Below are 26,632 nucleotides of genomic sequence, written 5' to 3'. Positions count from 1 at the left end.
AGCAGTTGCCAAAGAGAGGGGGTGGATGTTGCCCAGGGAGGTGGGAGATGCCACATCCCTGGAGACATTCCAGGTCAGGTTGAAAGAGGCTCTGAGCAACCTGACCGAGTTGGAGACCCTCCTGCTTATTGCAGGGGGGGTTGGACTGTATGACCTTTAAAGACCCCTTCCTACCAGAACTATTCTATGAAATATTCCCCTGCCCTTCTCTCTCCTGATCATTAATCACTGCAGAATTGCAGGAGGGAAATTACAACTAAGATTTATTACTCTTTCTTCAAATTTGGCTGAGATAGGTTTTCCAACCATGGAGCAGGGTGAAAGAGGCAAAAGAAGATGGAGAGGAGGCTCAAGAGGTTTCATTGTGTTGTGTCAGTCACAATAATGATGACAGATGCATTTGCACGTTTTCTTGGGAGAGTCAGCCACTTTCTGAAGGTGGAGTCCCACCAGATCCCTGCAGCCTTCTGCTCTTGGGAGGATTGTGGGGCTCAAAGTACCCCAAAGGAAATAATTGCATACTCTGTTATCCAGAAAGCATCAGTTTTCTTTTGAATTAATCCCTTTCAAACATGTGTGTGTATGTTTACAGCATGGGGTGGATGCACCCACCAGATTCTTGTCCAGATTCGTGTTTTCCAGCCAAATACTGCAGCACGATACCAAACAAAACCACTAACAAGTGATAGCTGAGCTTTACCAGTTGTTCTGAAGATCTTAGAGAAGTGGGAGGATTTTCTCTCAACATTTCAGAGCATGACATTCAAATTAATATTTTTCCCCACAATGTTGTTTCTCCACAGCATTCATTTTAAAAGTTACACAAATTAATTTATTTTGTAAAAAGAATTGGATTTATTTTAACTAAGACCACTTTGAGGGCTAAATGAAATCTTTGTTTACTTTCTCGTCTGAAATAAAAACACCCTCAGAGAAAATAACTTTGTGTCCTCATCCAAATTTTGTGGGGTGCTTTCTTATTCCTTTTCCTTTTGATCCTTCCAGAGAACTGAAAAATAAATAAACTGGGTTTCACAGTGTAATTTATCCTGCAAGACACTGAGCCAAAGGGAAGGGCTTTCCTCATTTTCATGAATAGGAAATCTAGTATTATCCTTCCTCTAATGGGACTGGAAGAAAACACAATAAACATCTTCCTCCTTATTATCACACTGATGCTCAGGGATTTTAGCTCCTTTACCCCCACTCTCAGTTAATGCTTTAGAAGACAGATAGTGATTAGTCTGGTCCTTTTCATCAGCACGAAATTAGAGATAAGAAGAGAGCTGTTAAGCAATGAGCTTCACGGTGTTTTTCACATCCTAAAATACCAGCAAAATGAATTGTTTGAGTGGAATCGAGTGCAACCTCAGTGACAACATCAAACTGCGTGGCGTAGTCCACAGGGTGGAGGGAAGGGATGTCATCCAGGGGGGACCTGGACAGGCTGGAGAAGTGGGGCTGTGAGAACCTAATGAGGTTCAACAAGGCCAAGGGCAAGGTCCTACAACTGGGTCATTACAAACACAGGGTGGGTGGAAGATGAGCAGGAAGAAATATTTCTTCCTAATAGGGTGGTGAGGCACTGGCCCTGGTTGTCCAGGGAAGTCGTGGCTGCCCCATCCCTGGAGGTGTTGAAGGCCAGGTTGGATGAGGCTTTGAGCAACCTGATCCAGTGGGAGGTGTCCCTGCTCATGGCAGGGGGGTTGGAACTGGATGATCTCTGAAGTCCCATCCAACCCAAACTATTCTGTGATGCCATGAACTGATCACTGTCAGTTCTGAGCCTGCAGGGCATCAATCAAAGGTCTTTAAAGCAGTCTTGGATTCTTATTTAATCTTGTAAAAGCACACTGATTATAAAGGGCAAATTACTGTTTGATTATGAGATTGTTCAGCCAGTGGCTTTGATATTAAGAAGCACACTGAGATCTTGGCTGTGCTTATCATTTCTTTCGCAGATAAGAGCAAGCTGTTTCGTTTTATTTTCATTCACATGTAATTCCTTTCTGTCAGACACTTTGTACGCTGTTGATAAACTCCTTCACAGGCTGCCATCAGTATAGAGGGCAGATGCTGCTCTGAAAGCAGAGCTGGGGCAGGTTCACTGTTATTTGCTTTTCACTTCAGTTATGGTACAGCAGCTGGATTTTAACCCATGGGTGCAATTAATGCACAAAGCACCAGGTTAAATTTGACTGTATTATCCTTCCTGAACTCTTCAGGGTCTGTAAATGCAGCCCATGTTGAACATCCACATCTAAATGGGAACTTGCTCCCTTGTGGGACTGGGAGCTTAGGAATCAGGAGCTGCAGAAATGGGCAGTTGAGAAGGTGGAAGGATGTAAGAGGTAGAGGATAGATTTTGACTTCCCTCTTTTTAAAGCAGTGTTCAAAATGAGGTCAATTCCCACAGCTTTCAAGAAGCTTGGAGGATTTATGAGTCCTTCTAAATATGGATGAGTTCTGGCTTTGCCCCGTGCAGACTGAATAAACAGAGAATGAGGAAGATGAGGCTGAAACGAGGATGGGCAGCCCATCTCCCACATAAGTCTGCCTCCAGTCCTGCTATCTCAGCTGCTTCAGAGACTCTTGGCAAAACCCACGGGGCGCAGAGCTTCTTCACGACCCTCTTAGCCTACATGCTCATACAGGACATGATGCTGGATCCCTTGAATGATTGACTGCTACCTCCATTTATGAAGAGAGAAGTGACACTAAAAGAGGGGAGATTTACATGAGATATTAGGAAGAAATTTTTCCTGTGAGGGTGGTGAGGCAATGCCAAAGTTTGACCAGAGAAATGGTGATTGCCCCATCCCTAGAGGTGCTCGAGGCCAGGCTGGATGGGGTCTTGAGCAGCCTGGTCCAGTGGGAGGTGCCCCTGTCCATGGCAGGGGGTCAGAACTGGATGATCTGCAAGGTCCTGTCCAACCCAAACTGTTCTGAGTCTCCTCAGTACTAGAAGGTTGCTCTAAGTTCTCCATGAAGCCTTCTTTTCTTTAGGATAAACAAGCCAAATTCTCTCAGGTTATTCTTCTTATCTACAAATAAACTAACATTTGCAGAAGGAAGAGGAAGAAAAAAAAAAGAAAACGAGGGTGATTTAAAGAAAATAAGTTCTCTAACAACACCCCTCCACTCCCTACTCAAAAGGTTAGGAAGTAACAGTGAGCCAATCAAGTGGTAGAACAGAGAGAAATAAGCAGTTCCCAGGATATTTACATTCCTAAGAACAGGGCTCACGTGATTTCTCCACCTGCCCATTCTCTTCTTGCTCATTTTAGGGCAGAAATCCAAAAGAGTGAGTAAGCAGGAAGGAAATCTGGGAAAACTCAGCTATTGTATGCTGTGCTTGGCAGCAGGCGACTGGTCGATCAGCGTGTGCGCGCTGCCAGCCAGTTAGCGCGGGCACGGCTCCAAATCAATCAGGGCACGACCTGCATCTTGCCCCACGATGACATCCCAGGGAAACGAGAGGAGAGGGAGGCTGAGACTAGTGAAGTCACAGGCAAAAAGGATGTCAGAAGGGAAAAGATGCAGATGTTTAGGAAACAGAAATTCCATCGTTTCATTCCTTATGAAGCAAGGTAATGAAATATTCTTTGTTCATAGCCAGAAATATTGCCAGACACTTGTCTAAGTGTTATTTAAGAGCACGCCTATATTCAAGCACATCTGAGAAAGCAGCAAAGCATCGCGATACAGCACAGCACTGGCTGAGGTAAATAAAGAGTTAACTTTAGAGCTGGATTTAGACTAATGGTTTGTAGGCATTAAATCGTAGAATTGTAAAATCACAGAATCATGGAATGGTTTGTGTTGGAAGGGATCTTAAAGATCACCTGGTTCCAACCCCCTGCTGTAGGCTGGGGCATCTCCCAGTGGATTAAGATTCATCCAACCTGGCCTTGAACACCTCTAGTGTGGGGCATCTCCAGCTTCCCTGGGCAACCTGTGCCAGAGCTTCACCACCTCAGCATGAAGAATTTCGTCCTAATGTCTAATCTTCTCTCCAATTTAAAACCATTCCCCCTTGTCCTATCACTACAGACCCTTGGAAAAAGTCTCTCCCCAGCTTTCTTGTAGCCCCCTTCAGGTACTGGAAGACTGCTATAAGGTTTCCTCAAAGCCTTCTCTTCTCCAGGCTGAACAACCCTAACTCTCTCAGCCTGTCTTCATAGCAAAAGTGCTCCAACCATGTGATCATCTTCTAAGCCCTCTTCGGGACCTGTTCCAACAGTTCTATATCTTTCTTATGTTGGAGATTCCAGAACTGGACATGTGACTCCATGTGGGAGTCTCACAAGAGCAGAGTAGAGGACCAGAATCCCCTCCCTCCCTGCTGGCCATGATGCTTTGGATGCAGCCCAGGACACGGTTGATTTCTGGGTTGCAAGCTCTCATTGCCAGCTCACGTTCAAGCTTCTCATCAGTCAGCACCTCAAGTCCTTCTCCACGGGACTGTTCTCAGTCACTGAAAGTCTAGTCTTTGAGCATGAGTACCTTTCAGGAAGCCTGAACTGGTAGCTTTGAGACTCACAATGCTGTCCTTGGTGCCCTAGGCTCAAATCTGTGATGCCACTTTGAGGCTATACCCAGCCAAGCTCCCTTGGGCATCTCCAGCTTGCCCATCAGCCTACTGAGTCCCGAATGCTGAAATCCTCCAGTTGTCCACACTGCTTTCCTGCCCCATTTTCATTTCTTGCAGCCCATAAGGGAAAGTAGCTTTCCAGAATTGTTGACCCCCTCTTCACAGGTGCTCAGCTATTATCTCATGTCTAATGATGTCCTTCTGAAATAAAACTTGGGAGAAGCCACACATTTTGGAACTAAACACAAAGAAGAAAATTGCAATGATGTCTAAGAGTGGCTTTCTTAAATTGAGTGATAGTGCTGATGTGCCCTCTCCAAACTGTGGGGTGTTACCATCACCTCTGCTGGTCCAGTGACTCCCTTTTATCTTTGTGTCTCTTCCACAGATGGCTTCTGTCTTCCTGAATGGGATGGTATTGTCTGCTGGCCTGAAGGTGTGCCAGGCAAAGTGGTGGCTATGCCATGTCCTGAGTACATCTACGACTTCAATCACAAAGGTAGGTGGTGTCCTCAGTGTTAGCAGAGCTTGGTAAGCTGCAGCAAAGGGAGATGTGGCACTCAGAGAATTAGAAATCCTCTTTAGCATCAGGTTTTTTCATTACACACTGACTCCCATCCAAGCAGGGGTGAACCTGGGGTAAAGGGAGTAAAGAAACAACCATTCTTTCAGTACTGAAAGGGGCTCCAGGAAAGCTGCGGAGGGGCTTTTGATCAGGGATGGCAGGGGATGGATTTCAGGGATGGCAGGGATGAGGGGGAATGGATTTCAGCTGAAAGAGGGGAGACTGAGATGTGATCTTAGGAAAACATGTTTTCCTGTAAGGGGAGGAATTAGAACAGGTTGCCCAGAGAAGCTGTGGTTGCTCCATCCCTGGAGGTGTTGAAGGCCAGGTTGGATGGGGCTAAGAGCAACCTGATCCAGTGGGAAGTGTCCCTGTCTGTGACAGGGTGTTGGAACTGAATGATTGTTAGAGTCCCTTCCAACCCAAACCATTCTATGATTCTTGGAGGTTTTATATTTTTTTTTATACTGAGAGAGAAGAAAAGCTCTCTTTTAACCTAAACAGTGACAAATTTCCCACCTGCCCTACACAGATTATATGGGGCATTATAGGCACCAACTGCATGTCTACAACTAGGTAGTCTTGCAGGGTTACAAACTGGTATTTGTTTGATGCCACAAGCTTTGCGTAGCAATAGAAACCCACAAGATATTATTTCAATTTATATTCTTCACCGGTTTGTTAATTCTGGCCCCTGATCTCTGCCCAGACCCCTACAGTGGGTATCTGAGAACAACCTTGGTAACCAGAACATGTGAATTCCTCCCTATCTCACTTTCCCTCGGGCAGCGCATTTCTTGACTTGTTTATGGTGCCACAAAGTCTGTGCATGTTTTTAGAAGCAATTGAAGTACACTCGCTCCTCAGTGCATTTTCAAAGCCAAAGCATTCTCTTTTCTCAGGCAAAGCTCTGCACCCAATGACGGAAAAATCAGAGAATTAAAGGTATATGTTCACAGCAGAGCACTGTTGCTGTTTTCAGAAAACAAGTAATGATATTCCAGTGCACCCTGGTTGCACATAGACTTTTCTATAAAAGCTGGACTAGCTTAACCCCCAGGTGATGACCTTTTACAGTGACCCCTGCACATTAGAGGCCAGGAGGACAAGCAATCTATCCCTTTATTCTCCATAACACTATATGGCATGGATTCCCCACCTCATTGATGTCCACCGGTCGTGTCAGGTAGTGTGGGGATCAAATGAAGACTCTAACGGAGACGTCTCTAGAAGCTCTCCCTCTGTAGACACGGGACAGATAGATCTGTTGAATGGTTTTATCCCTGTTAACTGCAAGGAGGCTTTTTACAAAGAGCTCGTACAATGATAGCCCCACACAGACATCTGAACATGGATGGTTTCATCTGCTAGATGAATCCTAAGATGAAACCTTGATTTCTCTTCTTTCTCCATCATCATGAGGAGGGTAGCCATAGAAAAATCTACCTTGAGATGCACTGAATCTGTAAAAAAAAAGAGCAGCATAATTTATATCACTGTTTAATTTCACAGCGAGAGCTGCAGTTCTGAGGATGGCTCTGTGCTTTGGGGCTTCTCAAAACACCTTTCCTTGGGTTGCAGACCAAATATCTTAACCTGAACTAGATATGACTTATTATTAGCTCTCTGGTGCTTCTCAGTTAGAAAAATTGTAGAGTTCCTAAGGAGGTGGAAATTGTGTTCTTGCAGCTGAGCTTCAAAGCAAGCAGGAGGCATCGGGGTTGATGGGATCCAGCCCTGGAAGAAGTTTCTCCTGTACTACCAGTTCTGGTCCTATTTACTCTGACTCTTGTTTTCTTGTTTCTCTCCCACAGGCCATGCTTATCGCCGGTGTGACCTGAATGGGAGCTGGGAGTTGGTCCCGGGCAACAACCGCACCTGGGCAAACTACAGTGAATGTGCCAAGTTCCTCACCAATGAGACGAGGGAAAGGGTAGGCAATTGCATTTGTGCATGAAGCGTGAAGTGTCGGCCTCATCCAGGGCTAACCTGAAGAGCTCTGTCTCATTTAAAACCCTTGATGAGCTTTAGTTTGCTGCCTCTTCTTGGAAACTATGTCCGACCTTGCCAAAGCCACATCTTTGTTTTGACGGGGAATTAGTTGAATTTGAAATTGTCCTCAAAGCCAGAAGGGATTATTCCAGCTGCCGTGATCCTGTTTTTGTAGAGATCATGGAGAAACTTGAATCGATCTCGGGGATGGAGGTTGGTTCCATGACATTGAGGCTCCCCCTTCCCCATCAAGCAATAATTTTGCTACCAAGTTGTTACCAATAATTCCCATGCTTATGCGCTTGCCTGTGCTAGAGGATGTACAAACACTGAGCTAAAAGATGTGCCAATCAATCTAGTAGCAACCCTGTTTCTGTAGGTGATTAACAAAGAAACTCTTGGATGACAGGTATAAATTAAAGACCAAATGTTTTATGTAGCCTGTTCATTGTAGACGGGCAGGGACCAAGTCATTTGCTAAAGCAAATTAACCTGTAAGAACAGACCTTGAGCTAACGCTGTTGTAGTCACAAGTCTGAAACCGAGTCACCAGTCTGAAGATAGAAAAGGGATTGATAGCATGTGGAGAGGGTTTGGTATGGACTTAGGGGTGAAGGGTGGAGAAAAGAGGAAAAAAAAAGTCTGTCTATATATCAGATCATGGGCTTTATTTCTGCTTAAACTTGGGATGTTGGCAAAATAGAAGCTGGCATACAGTGAAGCAAAAATTTCTCACATTTCTGGGCGTGAGTGCAGTTGGGTCGCTGTAGAATCATAGAATCATAGAATAGTTTGGGTTGGAAGGGACCTTGAAGATCATCTAGTTCCAACTCCCCTGTCATGGGCAGGGACATCCCACTAGATAAGATTGTCCCAGTCCCCATCCAACGTGGCCTTCAACACCTCCAGGGATGGGGCAGCCACAGCTTCTCTGGGCAACCTGTTCCAGTGTCTCACCACTCTCATAGTGAAGAAATTCTTCCAAATGTCTAGTCTAAATCTGCCCCTCTCCAGTTTATACCCACAGAGCTTCTGATTGTCTCCCACGCTGAGTGCATTACAGAACTGTGCGCTAACGTGACAGCAAAGCTGTTGGTGAAATCACCTGAAAGGATGTGAGACCTTGTTTTGCAGAGAAAGACGTTCCCACCCACACGGTTGCTGCTCTATTTTTGTAATTTGCAAAGAATCCAGCAGAACCCGCTGGTTTCTCAGTGGGACTTGGAAGATGTCCTCCCTCGATATGGACTATGACATTAGGGACTGATCACTTGCAGCAAGGGTTATTTTTAGGCAGTTCAAGATAAAGATCTAACCACAAGCTTCATGGCTGGGAGCAGGCTTCAAGATGATACACAGTCTCTCTGGGAGAACGTTCTTAATTTTAAATCCAACCACAGCTTGTATTTCTTGGTATTTTTTTTCTCAAGAGTGAACCAACATATGAATGAAATCTTTTAGTGAGGAAAGAGGTTATTTGAGCATCCGCATGCATTAAATCACACAGTCAAGGAATAGACAAGGTTGTACACACCAGGTGTGCGCAGCCTGTGTTCTCAGCACTGGAAGATGTTCACTTTTAGAACAAGTTTGATGGGATTCATCTTTTCCCAGTCCACGTAGCAGAAAGAATTCTTCAAGCCCCAGAGATTTCTGGAGTAGGTGTTGGAGTCATTAAGCATCTTGCTCAAACTGAGAGCACTACTGAATTACACAGATTCTTGGTCCCTCTGAGGTCATTTTCCCTGTCTCACCTCTATCAGCCGTGTCCTGTGGTGGGAGTCACCTGCTGCAGCCCCCTCCATCTGAGCAAATCTCCTAAGTAACAAGTGATAGAATGAGAGGCAATGGCCTCAAGTTGCGCCAGGGGAGGTTTAGATTGGATGTTAGGAAAGATTTCCTTACAGAAAGAGCAATGAAGCATCGGAACAGGCTGCCCAGGGAAGTGGTGGAGTCACCATCCCTGGTTCAAAAAGTATATAGATGTGGTGCTTTGAGACATGGTTTAGTAGGCATATTTTTATTGTGTTGATGGTTGGACTGGATGATTATAGAGGTCTTTTCCAACCTTAGCGATTCTATTTCTCCTAGAGGGACGAGATCCTTTCTTTTAAACTTCCCATGCTGACAGCTAGGACTTGGTCAGGATAAATTGGTAGGGGAAGGGTACAGAGAAGAAGAAAGCTTTCTGTTTGTTACCAGCACAAGGACAAAAGAGAGACTTTCCATCAGCAGGCACCTCACATTGGCAAATAAGAAAGTCTGAAAGCAAAGCCCATTGTCCTGGGCTTCGTGCATCAGTCTTAGTCTGTGTCCTTTGAGTACAGAGGTGGTCACTTGGACTGTGCTTCCTGACAGAGACATTAGATGAGGTGTCACAATGCAGAAGACTTCATTTTTATTCTCAGTCTCTGCTCTTACTTAGAAAATTTCTGCTCCTGTACATGCTTTTTTATTAAAACATCCCAGGTTTATGATCCTCATTATTCTGTAAATAAGGCTCAGTCATCTTTTGCCATGAGTTTTCTATTCTAGCTATTCAGAGATTAATTTAATGATATTTATTCATAGAATGGTTTAGGTTGGAAAGGATCTTAAAGATCATCAAGTTCCAGCCTCCCTGCCACTGGCAGGGACACCTTCCACTGTATCAGGGTGCTTAAAGAATGGTAAGACATTTATTGGTAAGGGAAATCAGCCCATCATCATTGTTCAGATTAAATGGACAATGTGATATTGTCTAAGTGATGCCTGCCCAGTATAAAGAACAGTAGAAGAAAATTGAAGTTTGCCCCAGCTTTGCAATTGTGTCTTGATTAACAAATGCTTTTCAACAGCATCTAATTACTATTACGATTACTATTACTATTATGATTACTATTACTATTACTACTATTAATATTAGTACTACTGCTATTACTACTACTTCTATTACTATTGCTATTATTATCCTTTTATTTCTGAGCAGTTTATTTCCTCTGTTCAGCCCTGCACTCATGTCATAGTGATCATAGAATCATAGAATGTCCTGGGTTGGAACGGACCCACAAGAATCATCAAGTCCAACTCCTGTCCCCCCACAGGACAATCCAAACATTCACACCATGTGTCTGAGTGCATTGTCCAAACATTTCTGGAATATTGTCAAGCTTGGCACCGTGACTGCTTCCCTGGGGAGCTGTTCCAGTCCTCCACCAACTTCTGGGTGAAGAACCTTTTCCTAAAGTCCAGCCCATCCTCCCCTGACGCATCTTCCTGCCATTCCTCAGGTCCAGAGAGAAGAGCTCAGTACCTGCTCCTCCTCCTCCCCTATTAAGGAAGCAGTAAACAACTGTGAGGTGTCCCCTCAGTCTCCTCATCTCCAGGCTGAACAAGAGGCTGCATGTTTTCATGTGGTTTCCCTGTTTTATCTTAGGGATTGCTGCATTTTAGTGACAAGTAGAGCCATGCACATACATCTACTGCAGGTCTCTTGGGCCTTCTGGTATGAAAAGCACTGTGGAAATAAAAGATAAAACCACAGAATCATAGAATGCCAGGTTGTGTGGGACCTCAAGGATCACCTGGTCCAACTTTTTTAGGTGATCTATACTTTAAATGAGATGGCCCAGCACCCTGTCAAGCTGAGCCTTATAAGTGTCCAGTGTAGAGGAATCTTCCACTTTCCTGGGGACATCATTCCAATGAAAAAAGGAATGACCTTTTATTTCTCAGTTGGGTGATGACTTGCAGAGAGCAAGGAAAGCCTCTTGTCTCGTGTAAAACCCAAGAGTGGCTCTGGGGTACTGGTATTAATAAACCTTCCTTTGATTTTTTTTTCTCCAAGTAAATATGTCAAGAGATGTCAGAATCAGGGAATTTGGCAAGATAGACTGGTCGTCTTCTGAGAGAGATTGTTTTCTATTATTATTTCCTCCCCCTGGGGAACAGCATCTTTGCGTCACCAGGAACAGCTGCATTTAACCAACATTTCAAAAGGAGATCAGGGACTGACTCCGAGTAGGACAGCATCTGAGCAGATGTAACCAGAGGAACTTTTAAGAAACCATGCATTAGAAAGGGAAAAAATTGTTTGTCTGTGACTATCTCTATATATACATCGATCCGCATTGCTCTAGAAATAGACCTAGATCTATAGATAGCTACATATGTCCCTGCCCATGGCAGGGAGATTGGAACTAGATGATCTTTAAGGTCCCTTCCAACCCAAACTATTCTATGATTCTATATACAGACACACACCTAAATAAATGTCCGCGTGCACGCATATATATATATGAGTGTCCATGGATGCTTGTTTGGGTGTGTAATTTTCTCATTTTAACCACTGTGGGATAATTATAGCATTGACCAAAGCAGCAAACAGAGGGCCCAGAGAAAGTTTGTGTCTTTCGCTACCTTTTCCTGAACCATATAAATAGGATTATTTCACACAGAGCGGCCCGGAAACCGCTTTCTCAATTTAGCAAAGTACGTTAAAGCCATCAGAGCCCAGAGAATTAACAGCTCGTAACTGCCCAGCGAGCAATTGCTCTTGGGCTGTTTTCTAAGGGAAAATTAGCACCGCTGAAGGGCGCTGGATTGACAGCCCTGAAGATTGATGTTCTCCCTGTAGCCAGGAGAGCAGGTAGGCTGCAGTTAGCTCTTGAAGTGTGTTTCCCCAAACACTTTGCAGATAGCATTAATCTTACCATGAGCAACCACATCTCCCACACAGTGTAGAAGACAAGTTGCAGCAGGGGAGAAGAAGTTTTGTGGGAAGTTGTCTTAGCAAGCCATCATGGGTAGGCAAGAGAGTTTTCTTGTGCATGGGGAGGTTTAGATTGGATATTAAGAAGCATCTCTTTACTGAAAGAGTGGTGAAGCATCGGTAGAGGCTGCCCAAGGAGGTGGTGGAGTCTCCATCCTTGGAGGTGTTAAAAAAATTCATGTAGCTGTGGCACTCCAGGTTTAGTAGGCACGGTGGGGCTGGGCCAGCGGTTGGACTTGATGATCTTAGAGGTCTTTTCCAACCTTAATGATTTTATCATCCTTTCTTCCTGCCTTTGGGAAGTGCTGAAAGCCACCACTACACCATGAGCTGCCTCCCTGGACTCTTATATTCACTTTTTAAGATAACCCATGGCCAGTACAGCAGAGATGGTAGAAGATCTTGTTCTCCCACTCCATCCTCAGGGGATGCACATGGGCACCTCTATCTCAATTGCACCCTGGCTCTTCAGAAACCTCCCTGCCCCTGAGAGATCTGTGGTTTCCCACCCGAGCACCCTGACCAGGCAGCTCCACTTTGTTTATTTTCCATCCGGTGTTTAGAGACAGTAGGACAAGGGAAGGAAGAGGAATGAGTTGGCTGATGTTCTCTCCTTGAGGAAGGTGGTGTGGTTAAACACCAGCTGTTTGTCTGTCTGCTGTGTGTTTCGTGCCGCTGAACCACAAGCTGCTGAACATTGGGAGCAGATAAATAACACTGCTCCATGACCACTAGATGATAGACGCATAGGTGTATATAAATATATATGTATTTATATATTTATTCTATACTTGTTCTGTTCTTACACTCACCCTAAGCACCTGTTTCTGGGCACCTAGAAGAAAGGGAGCAGGGCTAAAAGGCCCTTTTTTTCTGGCCCAGACTGGCCATTTTCCTTGCAGCTTCCTTAGGTTACCTTAAAAATAGGAGTGAGGGCAACATGCCTTCTTGGAGCTCCTCAATCTTTGGATAAAACGTGGCACACATGGGAAGTCGTGTTGTGCTCCTGACACTAATAGGCAGATTCTTAGACAATTTCTCTCCAAAAAACATAGTAGCCCTGGACCCCTTCCTTTTCACGCAGCCAGCCAATAGCAGCACCTTCAGCATGGTCATTTTTCTGGTCACCTTTTCAGACACTGGCAGGAGTAATGACATACTTTGCTCATTAAGCAGAAGTTTCCTTCATTCCCGTCTCCCTAAAAAACAACACTAATGCCAAACACATCTAAGCAGGTTAAACCCATCCTGTTTTCAAGGATGAGCTTAAGAGCAAATGTGACCTACATCTACTGAAATCAGAGGGAAGGGGAATAGGAGCCAGCAACTTGGGAGGTTAGCTCAGCTTGGAAACCACCAGCCTAGCAAGATGGACCGTCCTATGACCTAACCTCAGCCCACCAATCCTGTCTTCATCTGCTACTGCTTGTTTGTATCGTGGTGGTTTTACTGCTTCCAGAAAAAATCAGAGAGACCTCAAGAATCCATCACATACCAAACACAATGGGAAAAGCACAGCATGTTGCAGGGCTGCTTTATCTAAACTCCATTGTTCAAATCAAAAATCTCTTATGCTTGGTCTTTGTTCTTGGAGCTCTCTGGGGTCCTTTTAAAAGCCAACAACTGCGTGTAGCCTCAAAGAGATGGCATAAAACATGTTGACAGTGTTTACTGAGTTTTACAGATGAAAAGGCATCACACAGTCACATCATGGAAGATGGGCAGATCTTTTAAAGTGTGTGTAGGAATAATTTAAGAGGCATCATTGAGATGAGTTCTTCATTCTTGCAAGCAACCCTGTCATGCAGTCCTCATTTCATACCTACAGGATAGGTCTAGTGGGTTCCTGTAAATGCTGTTACACCTTTTAACGTGGTGGTGCTGCTAATAATTTGTACGTGAAGTCTGCTGGGAACATGGAATCACGGAGTGGCTTGAGTTAGAAGAGATCGTAAAGATCATCCACTTCCAACCACTTGAAATAGAGATGCACATCTTCCACTAGATCAGGTTGATCAAAACCTCATCAAACCTGGGCTTCAACACCTCCAGGGATGGGGCATCAACGACTTCTGTGGATGATCTGTTCCAATGCCTCACCACTCTCCCAGGAAAACATCTGATGGTTTACAAAGCAATAAAATAATACTTGAACTGAAAACAAAAGGATTCTCACAACCTTGTAGGCAGCCACCTCGTACCCCATATTTATCCATTGATGCATAAGGACTGTTTATGAAAGCTGGCAAGCAAAGGATGGTTTTGTTCCCACTTATAACCCTCCAAGGGACTGCAGCTGTGGGACATTCTCATCATGTGATTGTAGCATAAGATTTAGAGAACTTTATCCTATTAATGTGAACATAAGATATGGGGCACATTTCGTCTGTGGCCTTCTGGAAGTCCCATGGCTATAGGTACTCTAGCATGAGATAGAAAAGTTCATGAATACATCTACAGGCCACCCAAAGAGCTCAGGTGGCTTCTGAGATGTGAGTCTACCCCCACCTTTTTATTTTTTTTTATCTGCAGAATCGCAGAATCATTAAGGTTTGAAAATACCTCTAGGATCATCGAGCCCAACCATGAACATAACCCCAACATGCCCACTAAACCATGTCCCCAAGTGCCCCGGCTACACATTTTTTGAACACCTCCAAGGATGGAGATTCCACCACCTCCTGGGCAGCCTGTTCCAATGCTTCACCACTGTTACAGTAAAGAATTTTTTCCTAATATCCAGTCTAAGCCTCCCCTGGTGCACCTTGAGGCCAATTCCTCTCATCCTATCACTTAGGAGAAAAGACCAGCACCCACCTCGCTACAACCTCCTTCTAGGGAGCTGCAGATAGCAATGAGGTCTCCCCTCAGCTTCCAGACTAAACAATCCCAGGTCCCTCAGCCATTCCCCATAACTGAATCCAGGATTCAAGTTGTGGCCTCACCAGCACTGAGTCCTGTGGGAGGATCCCTTCCCTGCTCCTGCTGGCCACCCCATTGCTGATCCAGGACAGGATGCTGTTGGCCTTCTTGGCCACCTGGGCACACTGTGATTCAGACTGATCCACAGATCTGAGCAATTCTCCAATTTACTTGCCTACACTGAAGGCACCTGGCACCACTGGCGATGTATTACAACCTACAGCACTAGCACAAGGCTGGCAGACGTCTGAGAACCATGTTCTTCTGGAAGAATATCTGCAGTCCACATGGAGACTTACAGGCATCTCACACAGAACTTAGTGCTTACGTGTAGGAAACCGAATCTCAGCATCTCTCCTTGTTGACTGTCATCATAGAAACTTAGAATCATAGAATGGTTTGGGCTGGAAGGGACCTCAAAGCCCATCCAGTTCCATACCCCCTGCCGTGGGCAGGGACACCTCCCACTGGATCAGGTTCCCCCGAGTCCCATCCAACCTGGTCTTGAACGCCTCCAGGAATGGGGCAGACACAACTTCCATGGCCAACCCATGCTACTGCTTCATCATGATGAATTTCTTCCTAGTGTCTAATCTAAATCTTCTCCTCTCCAATTTAAAGCCATCATGCATATACCCACACTCGATACGCACAGACAGGTACATTTACACACAGAGCGGCACGTTTACACATCTAAATTGGAGTGTCTTTGTCTAAGAGCTGACCCGAGTCTCTCTCCAGATGGTGAGGATCTGGCGCCTGTCAACTCTACAGATGAGAGGAACAGAGTTCTGCAGCAAATAGTCATGTTCAACTCTCAAAGATTCCCCTTAGGCTTTGGAAATCAGTGACTTTTTTGCCTTTTGCAAATAACCCTGCTCCCTGCCATCAATCTTCCTTTAGTCACAACTTTTATCTTAAAAAATGACAGGAAATGCAGTGACTAGAGCGAGTAACAGAGGCTTTCTGGCATTGCTTACAGAACAGTAAAATGCTTCCCCTGCTAATTTCAAAGATGTCATTAACAACATCTGAATCAACAGCTTTCAGAAATATTGCAGATACTTGATCTGGAAAGCCCTTATATGTGCTTTCATCATAGAATGATTTGGGTTGGAAAGGACCTTAAAGATTATCCAGTTCCAAGCCCAAGAAGATTAGAGGAGAAAGTTGGGTACAGGACACAACGTGATCATACTCAGAAAATATTTTGCCACCAGTAACCTAGAAAATACATCTCAGTCACCCACATCCCTCCCTGTGATGCTGGAAGTGAACAGGGCACATGAACACCAAAGCCTTGAAGGTTTGATCCAGCTCCTGAAACATGGGTTAAGTTTATACCCAGAGCCAAATGAGATGTCCTAGGTCACAGAAGGCAACTGCATGGGAATTGCAGATATATCGTGGTACCAACAGGAAACCCATTTCCTTCTGTAAAAGCACCTTGAAGCCAGACAGACCACTGAGGTGTCTAAAATTATGAGACACGTAAGGATGACAGTATTGAGTCCTACAAGATGTCTTACCTGAAACTCAAACGAGTGGGAATTACTATATAAATGCAAATGCCTCTATTTGAGGTTGCTCACCCAGGACTCCTCTTGTGACAAGCCAGACAGTGCGGCTGGTGGCTGAGGGCACCATCCAGCGATTAAAATAGAGGAAGAGCAACCTAAAGCACTTCTTTCTTACTGCTGATGCAGGTCATGGACTCTGATGGACCCGTCCACACCATGGACATCTAAATGAGAAGACCACATCCATTATAACGAACTCCATGCACCCATAGTAGAGTTTGAGGGAGGAGAAATGCTCTTAACAGACTACAGCTGGCTGCAATGCAAAAGTGAAATCACAGCCGTGGTTTCACAATGGATGGGGCCTTGAAACCCCTCTCCTGGTGCTCTGATGTAGCTCTGAGGTGTCCTGCAGAGGAAAGCAGTTTTCCTCTGGAATCTGATCAACGCAAATTATCTGCCCATTGGTAGAAGTGGGAAAATTAAGAGTCAGGTTAAGCCCTAAGCGCAGTATGAAAATGTAAGAGCCAACTGCTCTGAGGGTCACACACCTGGAAGACGTCCAAACCACAGGGAGTGGGGAATGCAGGGACCCTTGTGGGAGGGAGGCACATCCAGCCCGTGGGTGCCCATGGTGGTTGGGTTTTGTTTATTATTTTTTTTCTCCATGTACTCTCTGAGTTCGTGCAGAAGCCATCTCCAGCTCTGCTTTGGTTTCCTGTTCTCCCAAAGCCATCAGGCTGCTGTGAAGTTCCTTCCCTGAGGTCAGGCTGGTGGAAAGCTGAGATGCAAAGGGGAGCAGAGAGGAAGTCTCCTACCTGACCAAGAGGGAAGAGGAAAGGGGGATCTTGTTACAGGTTCAGCACACAATATATCTGAAATAGTACTCAGGCTTTTCGTAGTTTGCTCCTTGAGTGACGGCTGGGATGCAGTTGGGAAGGAAGGATCAGGTGGGCTAGTTTGCTGTGGAAAGATCATTTCACCTGATCATTTCAAGAAAGATCATTTCAAGATAGATTGTTGTGCTTTGGTGGAACTTGCAATGGAAAAGGAAGAGCCCTGAGGTTGTGCACTACCTAAGACCACAACCGAACATGAAAAATTTTTCACAGAAAGGGTGATTGGTCCCTGTCGGAGGCTGCCCAGGGAGGTGGTTGAGTCACCTTCCCTGGAGGGGCTTAAGGGGTGGGTGGACGAGGTGCTGAGGGACATGGTTTAGTGTTTGATAGGAATGGTTGGACTCGATGATCCAGTGTGTCTATTCCAACCTGATGATTCTATAATTCTATGATTCTATGACCTAGAGAGGCAGGTAGGCGCAAGACTTGATGGGAAGTCATTTCACCATTCCCAAAGCCAACTGAGCTACATTAGAGGGACCAGCCACCTCCAGGAGCAAGCATGACTGGCTGTCTAGAAGACCTCCAGATCATGCTTTTGTAGGCACTTTAGGCAGGGGAAGGGGACAAACTGGGTGTCCTTAGGGAGATGGCAAATGAAAGAGGCAGAGGGAAGCTGTTAAAGATGGGAAGAAAGGGAAGATCAGATCGATCCCACACCTTACCCATCACTTTCTTATCTCAGCAGTGCTTGGAATGGTGTGGGCTAGAAGGCAACACTCAAGAACATCTGTTTTGAATATTTTGTTCCCTAATCCCAGTACCATATAATGAGTTTTACAATATTTTACTGATAATTCCAGCCCCTGGAATCATAGACATTGAGGTTTTGTCCTCTGGCTTTTTAGCTTTTCCAGCTTTTCTTTTTTTTCACTGCATGTGTCAACAGTTGAAAGTGAAGGTTTATTGCAGGAGTCAAATTAAATGGTACTGACTGATCCTGGTTTTAGACCAGGGTCTCATGGTGAGGCACAGGAAAATTTTTGAAGGGTTGCCTCTTCCAGCAGGTCAGACAATAACCAGTGACATTCAGTCTGTTTCCAGGGTGGGATTTAGGAGACATCAGGTAGATGGAGCAGGATGGCCTAGTGATTAATGCACTGTCTTCAGACTATGGAGGTCCAGGTTGCGTCTGTGGCTTGACCATGCATGACTTTTGTGGTTTTCTATGAATTATTTAAACTCCCATTCATCTCAACTCTAAAGAGAAAGTTCTCAGACCATGATGGTGGTTGTTTCAGCTGGCAGATGACTCAATATTTTGTTACCTGGAAGACCTTTCCTGAGTCAGCAGTGAGGTTTTCACCAAGCTGGGACCTCCCTTGTGCTAGGGGCTGAGTGAGACCTGGAATCACCTTTAAACCTTTATTTTTTTTCCCTTTTGGGTAAATCCAGGTCTCACCATTCCCGAGGACAAACACGCCTGGGAATTAACAAGCATGAGCTGCCCTGTGTAGCCTTTGGAGAACCTCAACCTTTTGTTCCTGAGGTTTTCTCAAGGACCTAAGCATCCCATCCAAAAAAATCACCTTCCCTGAAGGCTCCTCACTGCGACACTGGATAAGATTTGTGGCACCTATGTCAGCAAGCAAGCACACCAGGGTGCATGCATGCGTGCATGCATCTGTATGTCTTGGCAGTTCTGACTCAATACCCTTTCAAAAAGAGGCCCTGTGGTTAATCAGAGGAATTAACCACAACCTCCGAAAACGTCCCACTGGCCAATCAGCAAGCCCTTCCCAACGCCATTGCTGCCACAACGGTGTCGTTGTCCGATAGGAACGTGGATCTTTCCGGTTAAATTTCTGAATGGAGCTCAGGGACGCTTTTGTTCAGCTGGGCAGAGCAGCGCCTCGCAACTGCTGAATTACCAGGAATCCTAAACCTGGAGTAGGTTTTATTCTTTCACCATAGAGCCAAATGTTTCCTAGTTCAAAGAGGATTCCAGCTTGTCAGTGGGAAACATGCATCAGGCTTTGAAGGGAAGGAGATATTTTTTTTTTACCTCCTAAAGGTCTCAAATCTGCTCACATTGGCTTTTTAGTGCCTGCTGCATCCACAGATATATAGATATATATATTTAAAAATACACACACACACACACAAAATTAGTATTGGCAAGCGCGCCACCCTACCAATGAAAACCGCAAAGAAATATTCACATATCTGAGGATTCTGATGTAATAGGGCTGAGGTTTCACATTCCAGGACAGAATTTCTACCCTCAAATCAAAATCAGAGCTGTCATTCAGAGCACGGCGTTACTAATGTTATTGCAACCCAGCGGGTGGGGTGAGGGAAAGGCGGGAGGCAGGGAAGGAGGGAACGAGGAGAAAGATGCTGAATTGGTTGGTTTCTTCAGGATTTACTTCTAATTTCAGACTTAAAAGACGGTGCAAGCTAGGATGGTAGCAGGCATTTTAACCCTTTACGAGCAGATATTCAGTAATTCCTTAGTTAAGCGGCATTCCCCAGTACAGGATGAAGAAAAACAAGAGAAGACTCCGATAAGATCTTATTGTGGCCTTTCAATACTTAAAGGGAGCTTATGGGGAAGACAGGGGAAAACTTATAGCAGGCTCTGTAGCAACAGGACAAGGGGTAATGGTTTTAAACTAAAAGAGGAGAGCTTTAGAGCAGGTATTAGGAAGAAATTTGTTATGTTGAGGCTGGTGAAACACTGGCACAGGTTGCCCAGAGAGGTGGGAGATGCCCTATCCCTGGAAACATTCCAGGTCGGGTTGGATGGGGCTCTGAGCACCACGATCTGGTTGAAGATGCCCCTGCTCACTGCACACGAATTGGACTGGATGACCTTCATGGTCCTTTCCAACCCAAACCATTCTATGATTCTATGATATCAATATTTAAGGAGAAGCTCCGAGTTTCGAAGCCCAAATCTAAAATATAGTGGGCCAAGAAAATTAAAACCTAGTACAGGATTAATTACTACAAGCTGTTCTGTGACAGGGCCTCTTCCATGGGACTTTGGCAAGCTAAAGTTGCGTCTGGATTGCATAACCACAATCATAAGCTGCTTAAAATCTTAAAACCAGAAAATAAATGCAGGTGATTTCTTCTCGTATCCCTCAGACAAAGAATATTCTCCCTATGCTTTCTGTGGTGGGTTGGCACTCTACCAGCCTGGACACCAGTCATTCAGCAATGGTATGGCATAGTCTTCTGGCTAAATTTTACAGTTCCAGCAAAATTCCCAGGTCAGTGGGCATTTTGGTCAAGCAAAAGTTGCCAAGTGATCTCTGGATTTGGCTGAGAGTTTGTAAAGCGCTTTGGGGTCCTTTGGGATGAAGATGCTGCAAAACTCCCGAGCATGGGATTAACCCAACTCCATCACTTGTCCCTTGCAAAAATGCCATTTCCCCATTTCCTCAGTCATTAGGAAAGATGAACACTGCTTTCCAAGCTGGTCCTATGTTAAAAAGACAACATCAAGTGTTATTGCTAAAGGTTTCCCAGACCCAGAGCTGTACACCCTCAGCAGATATGATAGCCTGAATCTCTGTGCTGCTACCACGGTTGTGTTACGATGCAGTAGGATGCGTTCTAATGTGACGCTATTTTTTCCATCATTTGTACTGCAGGAGGTCTTTGATCGCCTCTATTTGATTTATACTGTTGGATACTCCATCTCTCTGGGATCCCTCACAGTTGCTGTCCTTATCCTGGGATACTTCAGGTAGGCGGCTCTGTTTCTACCTAAGCAAGTTGTCACTAGACTGGAAAAGCCTCAGGCTTTCCTGCAGAGTAAAACTGGGGTGGCATGTGCTTCTTCAGTAAAGCCACAAGAGGTTGCATCTGTGCTTTGGGCTGTATTAGTGTCACTTAGGTCAAACTTCTTGGGGGATGGTGGGTGGGGTGTCTCAACTTTTTCCACTTGCCGGCAATGGAGTTTTCTAGGTGCTCTTTGTAGCTAAAAAGGGAAGAGAAACATCTCCAAGAAGAAGTTTGTCTCTCTTTAAAGAGTATCTAGGGTTTTCTGTCCCTATTTCCCCTTTAGATGGCTAATTTTTAGATAGTAAGGTATCATAAGCGAAGTTCCACTCTAAACACAAACGTTCATGAAGGATAGACGAGTTGAAGGAGCCCTGATCATATAAAATTGCTAGCCTGACTCCTCTAGTCTCCCAATGCTCCTGAGGATACCCTAGGGATCCAAAAATGACTGCTCACCCTCTTAACTCTGGTTGTCCTCCCCTTCCTTTCCACCACCCTTGTCAAGAGATATAGACCCCTAAATACTATTTTGAACCTGCGCTATCCAGCTTTTCAGACCAGGCTGTTGCATCTTCTTGTTGCCACGCGTGGGACAGGAGGGATGAAAGGTGTGTCTCACAGCTAGAAATTTGTCTTTTGGGAATCCATACGTGGTGACCTGCAGACAGAGCAGAGTGCTGAGCTCCAAACCCTTGAGCCCTAGATTTCTTTCCCTTTGGTGGCTGGCAGGGTCTTCTCCTAGCAGACAGCAGGACCCAGACAACAGCTGTGGGGGGAAATTCTCCATGCAGCAACCAGCCACATGGTGTCTGCTCCCACCGTGCAAGCTCGAGCTAAGCCCCAGACACATACCACTGGGAATAAAATGTGTGGCCTTTGGTTCTAAAAGCGCTCTGACCTCTCTGCTGTGAACAAAAAGAGGTCAGGGGGATTTGCTTGGATAGCAGAACATCCCAGTGCCCTTATCTGTGACACATGCAAGACAAAGGGGACTACAGACCCCTCCTGGAGGCACTTCACATGATGTAGCTCCCTAACCCATCCCTGCCACCCCCCTCCCGTCCTCTCAACGGTTTCCCTCCTGTTTGATTTCCCACTGGATGGTGGCAAGGCTGTTAAAATATTTGATGCCCCTGTATGCAAGGGTAATCCTAGCTTGGGGAGAAATGTTCTCTCTTTCTTCCAGCAGTCAGAGCACGTCACTCACAGCCCAGACTACATGGGTGACTGTGCTACGCCCTCCTCGTCCCGAAGATAAAAGCAGCAGCAAGGGATCAAGACAGATTTTATTCCACATATCACATAATCCAGAGATTCGTTGACTACATTTTGAATGCAGGGAGCAAAGCCCATTTATCTCTCAGCAGTTCCACTTGGTGTAATTTGTGTTATAATAGCACAGGCAACAACTGTTATTACTGTGACAATCTCCCCCAAAGGAGAAAAAAAAAAGACCAATGGTTGTTATTTTTTATTGCCATTATTGGATCTGAAGATTTAAAAGATTTAAAAGAGTATAAACCCATTAATAGTTTCATGCATGACCAGCCAGGCAACTCAGATATAGAAGATAGAATGGGAGCCCAGCAGATCAGTTAGATCCTTCTTCTTCCCAAAAGCAGGATCATTGTTTCTAAGACACAACTTATAGATAAGGGTCTATCCCATTTATATCTCACTATCCAGCTTTCTCCCCCCCCCAAAAAAAGGATCTTAAAGCGCTTTACAATCAGCATTTGTGGGGTCGCTGCTGCCATTGCTGAGGTGGAGCCCAGAAATTGCTCAAGATGACCAAGCAAAGGGTAGTGTCTTTGATGGCAAACAGAGCAAATAGCCCACCGTGCTATAGTTACTACTAAATTTGCAGTAGACACAAAGATTAGCAGTTTACGAGAACCTCTGCAAGGTTTTGAGTGGCCAGAGGCTCTGTAGCCTTTGTAGCCCATTCCCTCTGCACAAAGTGCAGGTTGATGTGAAGTCTTTAAACGCAGGGTTTGGCTCTGAGAGGGGGAAATTGCTTGAAGGGAGGGCTTTGACAGTGAGAGGGACACACACAGGATACACGCTGCACACCGAGCACCTTGCCTTGTGCCTGTAGACCTTGGAAAATGACTGCATGTCTGCTGCACGCTCATTGCACGTGTGCTGAGCACCAGGAATATGTTCATCACGCAGACACTGCACACAGGGATGCGCCTGCCCTGCTGGATGCATGCTCGCCGCACGCACCCTCTGGCTGTGCAACCACTGCATTCATCCTGATGTTCGCCAGATGTGCAGGTGCTACACATGAGCTTCATGCTGAATCATAGCGTGGTTTGAGTTGGAAGGGACCTTAAAACCCATCCAGTTCCAAACCTACTGCCATGGGCAGGGACACCTCCCACTGGATCAGGTTGCTCCAAGCCCCATCCAACCTGGCCTTGAACATTCCTAGGGATGGGGCAGCCACAACTTCCCTGGGCAACCTGGGCCAGTGCCTCACCGCCCTCATCGTGAAGAATTTCTTCCTAATGTCTCATCTAAATCTTCCCCTCCCCCAATTTAAAGCCGTTCCCCTTTGTCCTGTCACTAAATGCCTTCTCACTGCTTCCAGATGCCTGTGCACTGTGCACCCCGTGCCCTGCATGTGCAAACTCATCCCACTTGTTTTGCACACGCACCCTGCGCTCCAGATTTGCACACACTGAGCATGGACCGCGGGTCACATACCCAGCTGCATGTGCCCTGCACACACACACCATCCTCCGGGCGTGGAATTCACTGTCCACCCTGCTCACAGCGTGCGTGCTCACCACCCATGCCTGATCCAGCCAAAATGCATCCCTATTTCTTTACAAGATTGCCCTGTCAGAAATAAGAGTTTAAACGAGTACAGGCACAGCATTTTCCTGATGCAAAGCCAGCAGCCGCGTGCTGTGACCAAACCCATGAATTTTCCATTCATTTACCAACACCAGAGGTGAACTGTGAGTGCAGGGCAGCAGTGGCACCAACGCTGCTTCCCTGTGGTGGGTCAGTGCTGAGGAAAGGAGCTCAGAAGAAGAAGAAGTGACCCTGAGTCCGTCCAACTGATGGCTTAAACTACTCCAATCTTTCTCTGTCTCCTCCTCCAGACGTTTGCACTGCACTAGAAACTACATCCACATGCACCTGTTTGTCTCCTTCATGCTGAGAGCCGTGAGCATCTTCGTGAAGGACGCGGTCTTGTACTCTGGGTCAGCTCTGGAGGAGATGGAACGGATCTCAGAGGAAGACCTGAAATCCATTACTGAAGCACCTCCAGCAGATAAATCGCAGTTTGTGAGTATCACTGGAGCAGTTGGTTCTCCAGGCTTCATTGATCTGTCCCAGATGTAGTAAGGGCACAGTTCAAGGCATCTGGGGGTTGCTTTCAACCCCATCTCCAGAGCCAGAGGAGAGGCAGCTTGTGAGGAAGAAGTTCAGCAGCAGACATACCTCCTCACTGCAATTTCACAGCAAACCATATCTTGTTGTTGCTGTTCTGATTTATCACTCCCGTCTCTGATAAAAAAAAAAAAAGGACATTTTAGAAGGGACAATGGGAGGACTACGTGCTATGATAAGAAATGGTAGGTCTCACCTGCAAAAAGCACATATCTACAATGGGAACACCTTCATTCCATGTAGTCTCCTCAAGTTCCATCTATGGTCAGCTGAGTCAACAGAGCCAGTCAAGACAAGGGAATGACAAATCACACCCTAAGATAAAAATTGAAGTGAGATCAGGTGAGCTTGACTCCAGAAGTATGTTTCTTTTCACTTCACAGACAGCTCACATGGAGACATCTGCATTGTTGATGTGCTTGTGGAGGTTGAAGCCCATCCCCAGGTTTCAAAGCTGTCCCCACTCATTGAAGCTGCCCTCTCCTTGTCATTGATGCCATCACTGATTTCCCATCATATATCTTAGGTGTGATCACAGAATGGTTTGGGTTGGAAGAAACCATGAAGGTCATTTAGTCCAACCCTCCATGTAGTGAGCAGGGACACGTTCAGCCAGATGGGTTACTCAGAGCCCCATCCAACCTGACCTTGGATGTGGTGGCTCATCATCCATAAATTATTGGATAGTGCAGAAACAGAAAAGGTAGATTTTGTAAGATCGAGGATTGCCTTCAATGCACGCAAAAAGTCTGAGCTAGTTCAAACATCCTCATGGAGTAGCTCTCACAATGTGTCCTCAAACTTTCTGCTTGTGTATTCATTCAGCTTCTTGAGGCTTTCACAGCTTATGCTACTACCAGCGACTTGGCTACCAACACCTCTGCATAAAATCACCTTATATAAAGCATCCCACCGTGCACCCAAGTCCCTCCAAGCGGGAATTTATTATCATATTTCCTTCCCATTTCAGAAATCCCTTTTGTTAATTTGGCTGGAGGACTCAGCACACTTCAAAACATTCCCTTTCTGTAAAGAACAAAAATATATTTTATTGCCTTGTTTTCTGTTTCTCCTTGGGATGGACTCATTATAAGGAATAATTGGGATGATACATTGCATTCTTTGAATATTTGCAACTTAATGGCTTTTCCCATTGTTTTGAATTGAAAGGGAAATGAGTGCTGAAAGTGGCAATTAATGTTTTTCTTTTGTTTCCCAGTGAAGTGAGAGCTTTGCAATTATTGCCTGATGCTCCCTGTGCGGGGGGTAGATGGAGAATTTTTGCGAGTATTGAAATGATCATTAAACCTGGATGGGGATTGTGTAATAGATCTTCCTCGCATTTTGACTCACTTTGTAAAAGACAATCGATGTTTATGTGTTCGTATATTATATATATCAAAGAATCAATCATAGAATCATAGAATCATAGAATCATAGAATGGCTTGGGTTGGAAGGGACCGTAAAGATCATCCAGTTCCAACCCCTTTGCCATGGTCAGGGACAATTTCCACTAGAATATATACACATATACAGCTGTATATATGTGTATACTTATATGCATATATATATATACACGCACACACACAAACATTCTGATTGGCAAAGTATTAGGGTAAGAGCTGGACCACAGTAAAAAAAAATCTTATTATTTACAATATAGATACTATTGACGTCTTCTGCAAGTCATTTGAATGGCCACAATGCTAACTTTGTATTCCTCTAAAAGGAAAGGGCAGCATGGAGATGTGCAGCTACTATGGGATGTGTCTGGTAGTCATAGATTTCCCTGAGTCCTAGGGTTTCCACAAGGATAAGAGATGGCATTACAAGTCCCTTTGTACCAGTTAACCTCATGGAATATTGTGTTTAGTTCCGGAATCCTCAGCGTAAGAAGGATATGGAATTGTTAGAATAGGTCTAGAGGAGACCATGAAGATCATCTAAGGGCTGGAGCACCTCTGCCGTGAGCACAGGCCGAGCGAGTGTTGGATTGTTCAACGTGGAGAAAAGAAGGCTCCAGGAAGAACTTAGAACATCTTCCAGTATCTGAAGGATCTCCAGGAAATCTGGGGAGGAACTTTTTTACAAGGGCACGTAGTGATAGGATGAGGGGGAATGGCTTTAATTTGGAAGGGAGAAGATTTGGACTAGACATTAGGAAGAAATTCTTCACAATGAGGGTGGATTCCCCATCCCTGGAAATGTTGAAGGCCAGATTGGATGGGGCTTTGGGCAGCCTGATC

The 26,632-nt window shown here is 45.2% G+C and overlaps 1 protein-coding gene across 1 annotated transcript in view; it reads left to right on the top strand.

The window, feature by feature from the left end:
- PTH1R (parathyroid hormone 1 receptor) overlaps positions 1-26,632 on the top strand; it is a 122,955-nt gene that overhangs the window by 76,360 nt on the left and 19,963 nt on the right. Inside the window, exons 3-6 of the mRNA XM_069859174.1 lie at positions 4,983-5,093; positions 6,974-7,092; positions 20,845-20,939; positions 24,094-24,280. Coding sequence (XP_069715275.1) covers positions 4,983-5,093; positions 6,974-7,092; positions 20,845-20,939; positions 24,094-24,280 — 512 coding nt within the window. The remainder of the gene's footprint in view (positions 1-4,982; positions 5,094-6,973; positions 7,093-20,844; positions 20,940-24,093; positions 24,281-26,632) is intronic.

This window comes from Phaenicophaeus curvirostris, chromosome 6 (genome assembly GCF_032191515.1).
Source record: "Phaenicophaeus curvirostris isolate KB17595 chromosome 6, BPBGC_Pcur_1.0, whole genome shotgun sequence".
Classification (NCBI taxonomy): domain Eukaryota; kingdom Metazoa; phylum Chordata; class Aves; order Cuculiformes; family Cuculidae; genus Phaenicophaeus; species Phaenicophaeus curvirostris.
The sequence above is the reverse complement of the archived record's forward strand: the minus strand, read 5'-3'. Positions and strand labels throughout refer to the sequence as shown.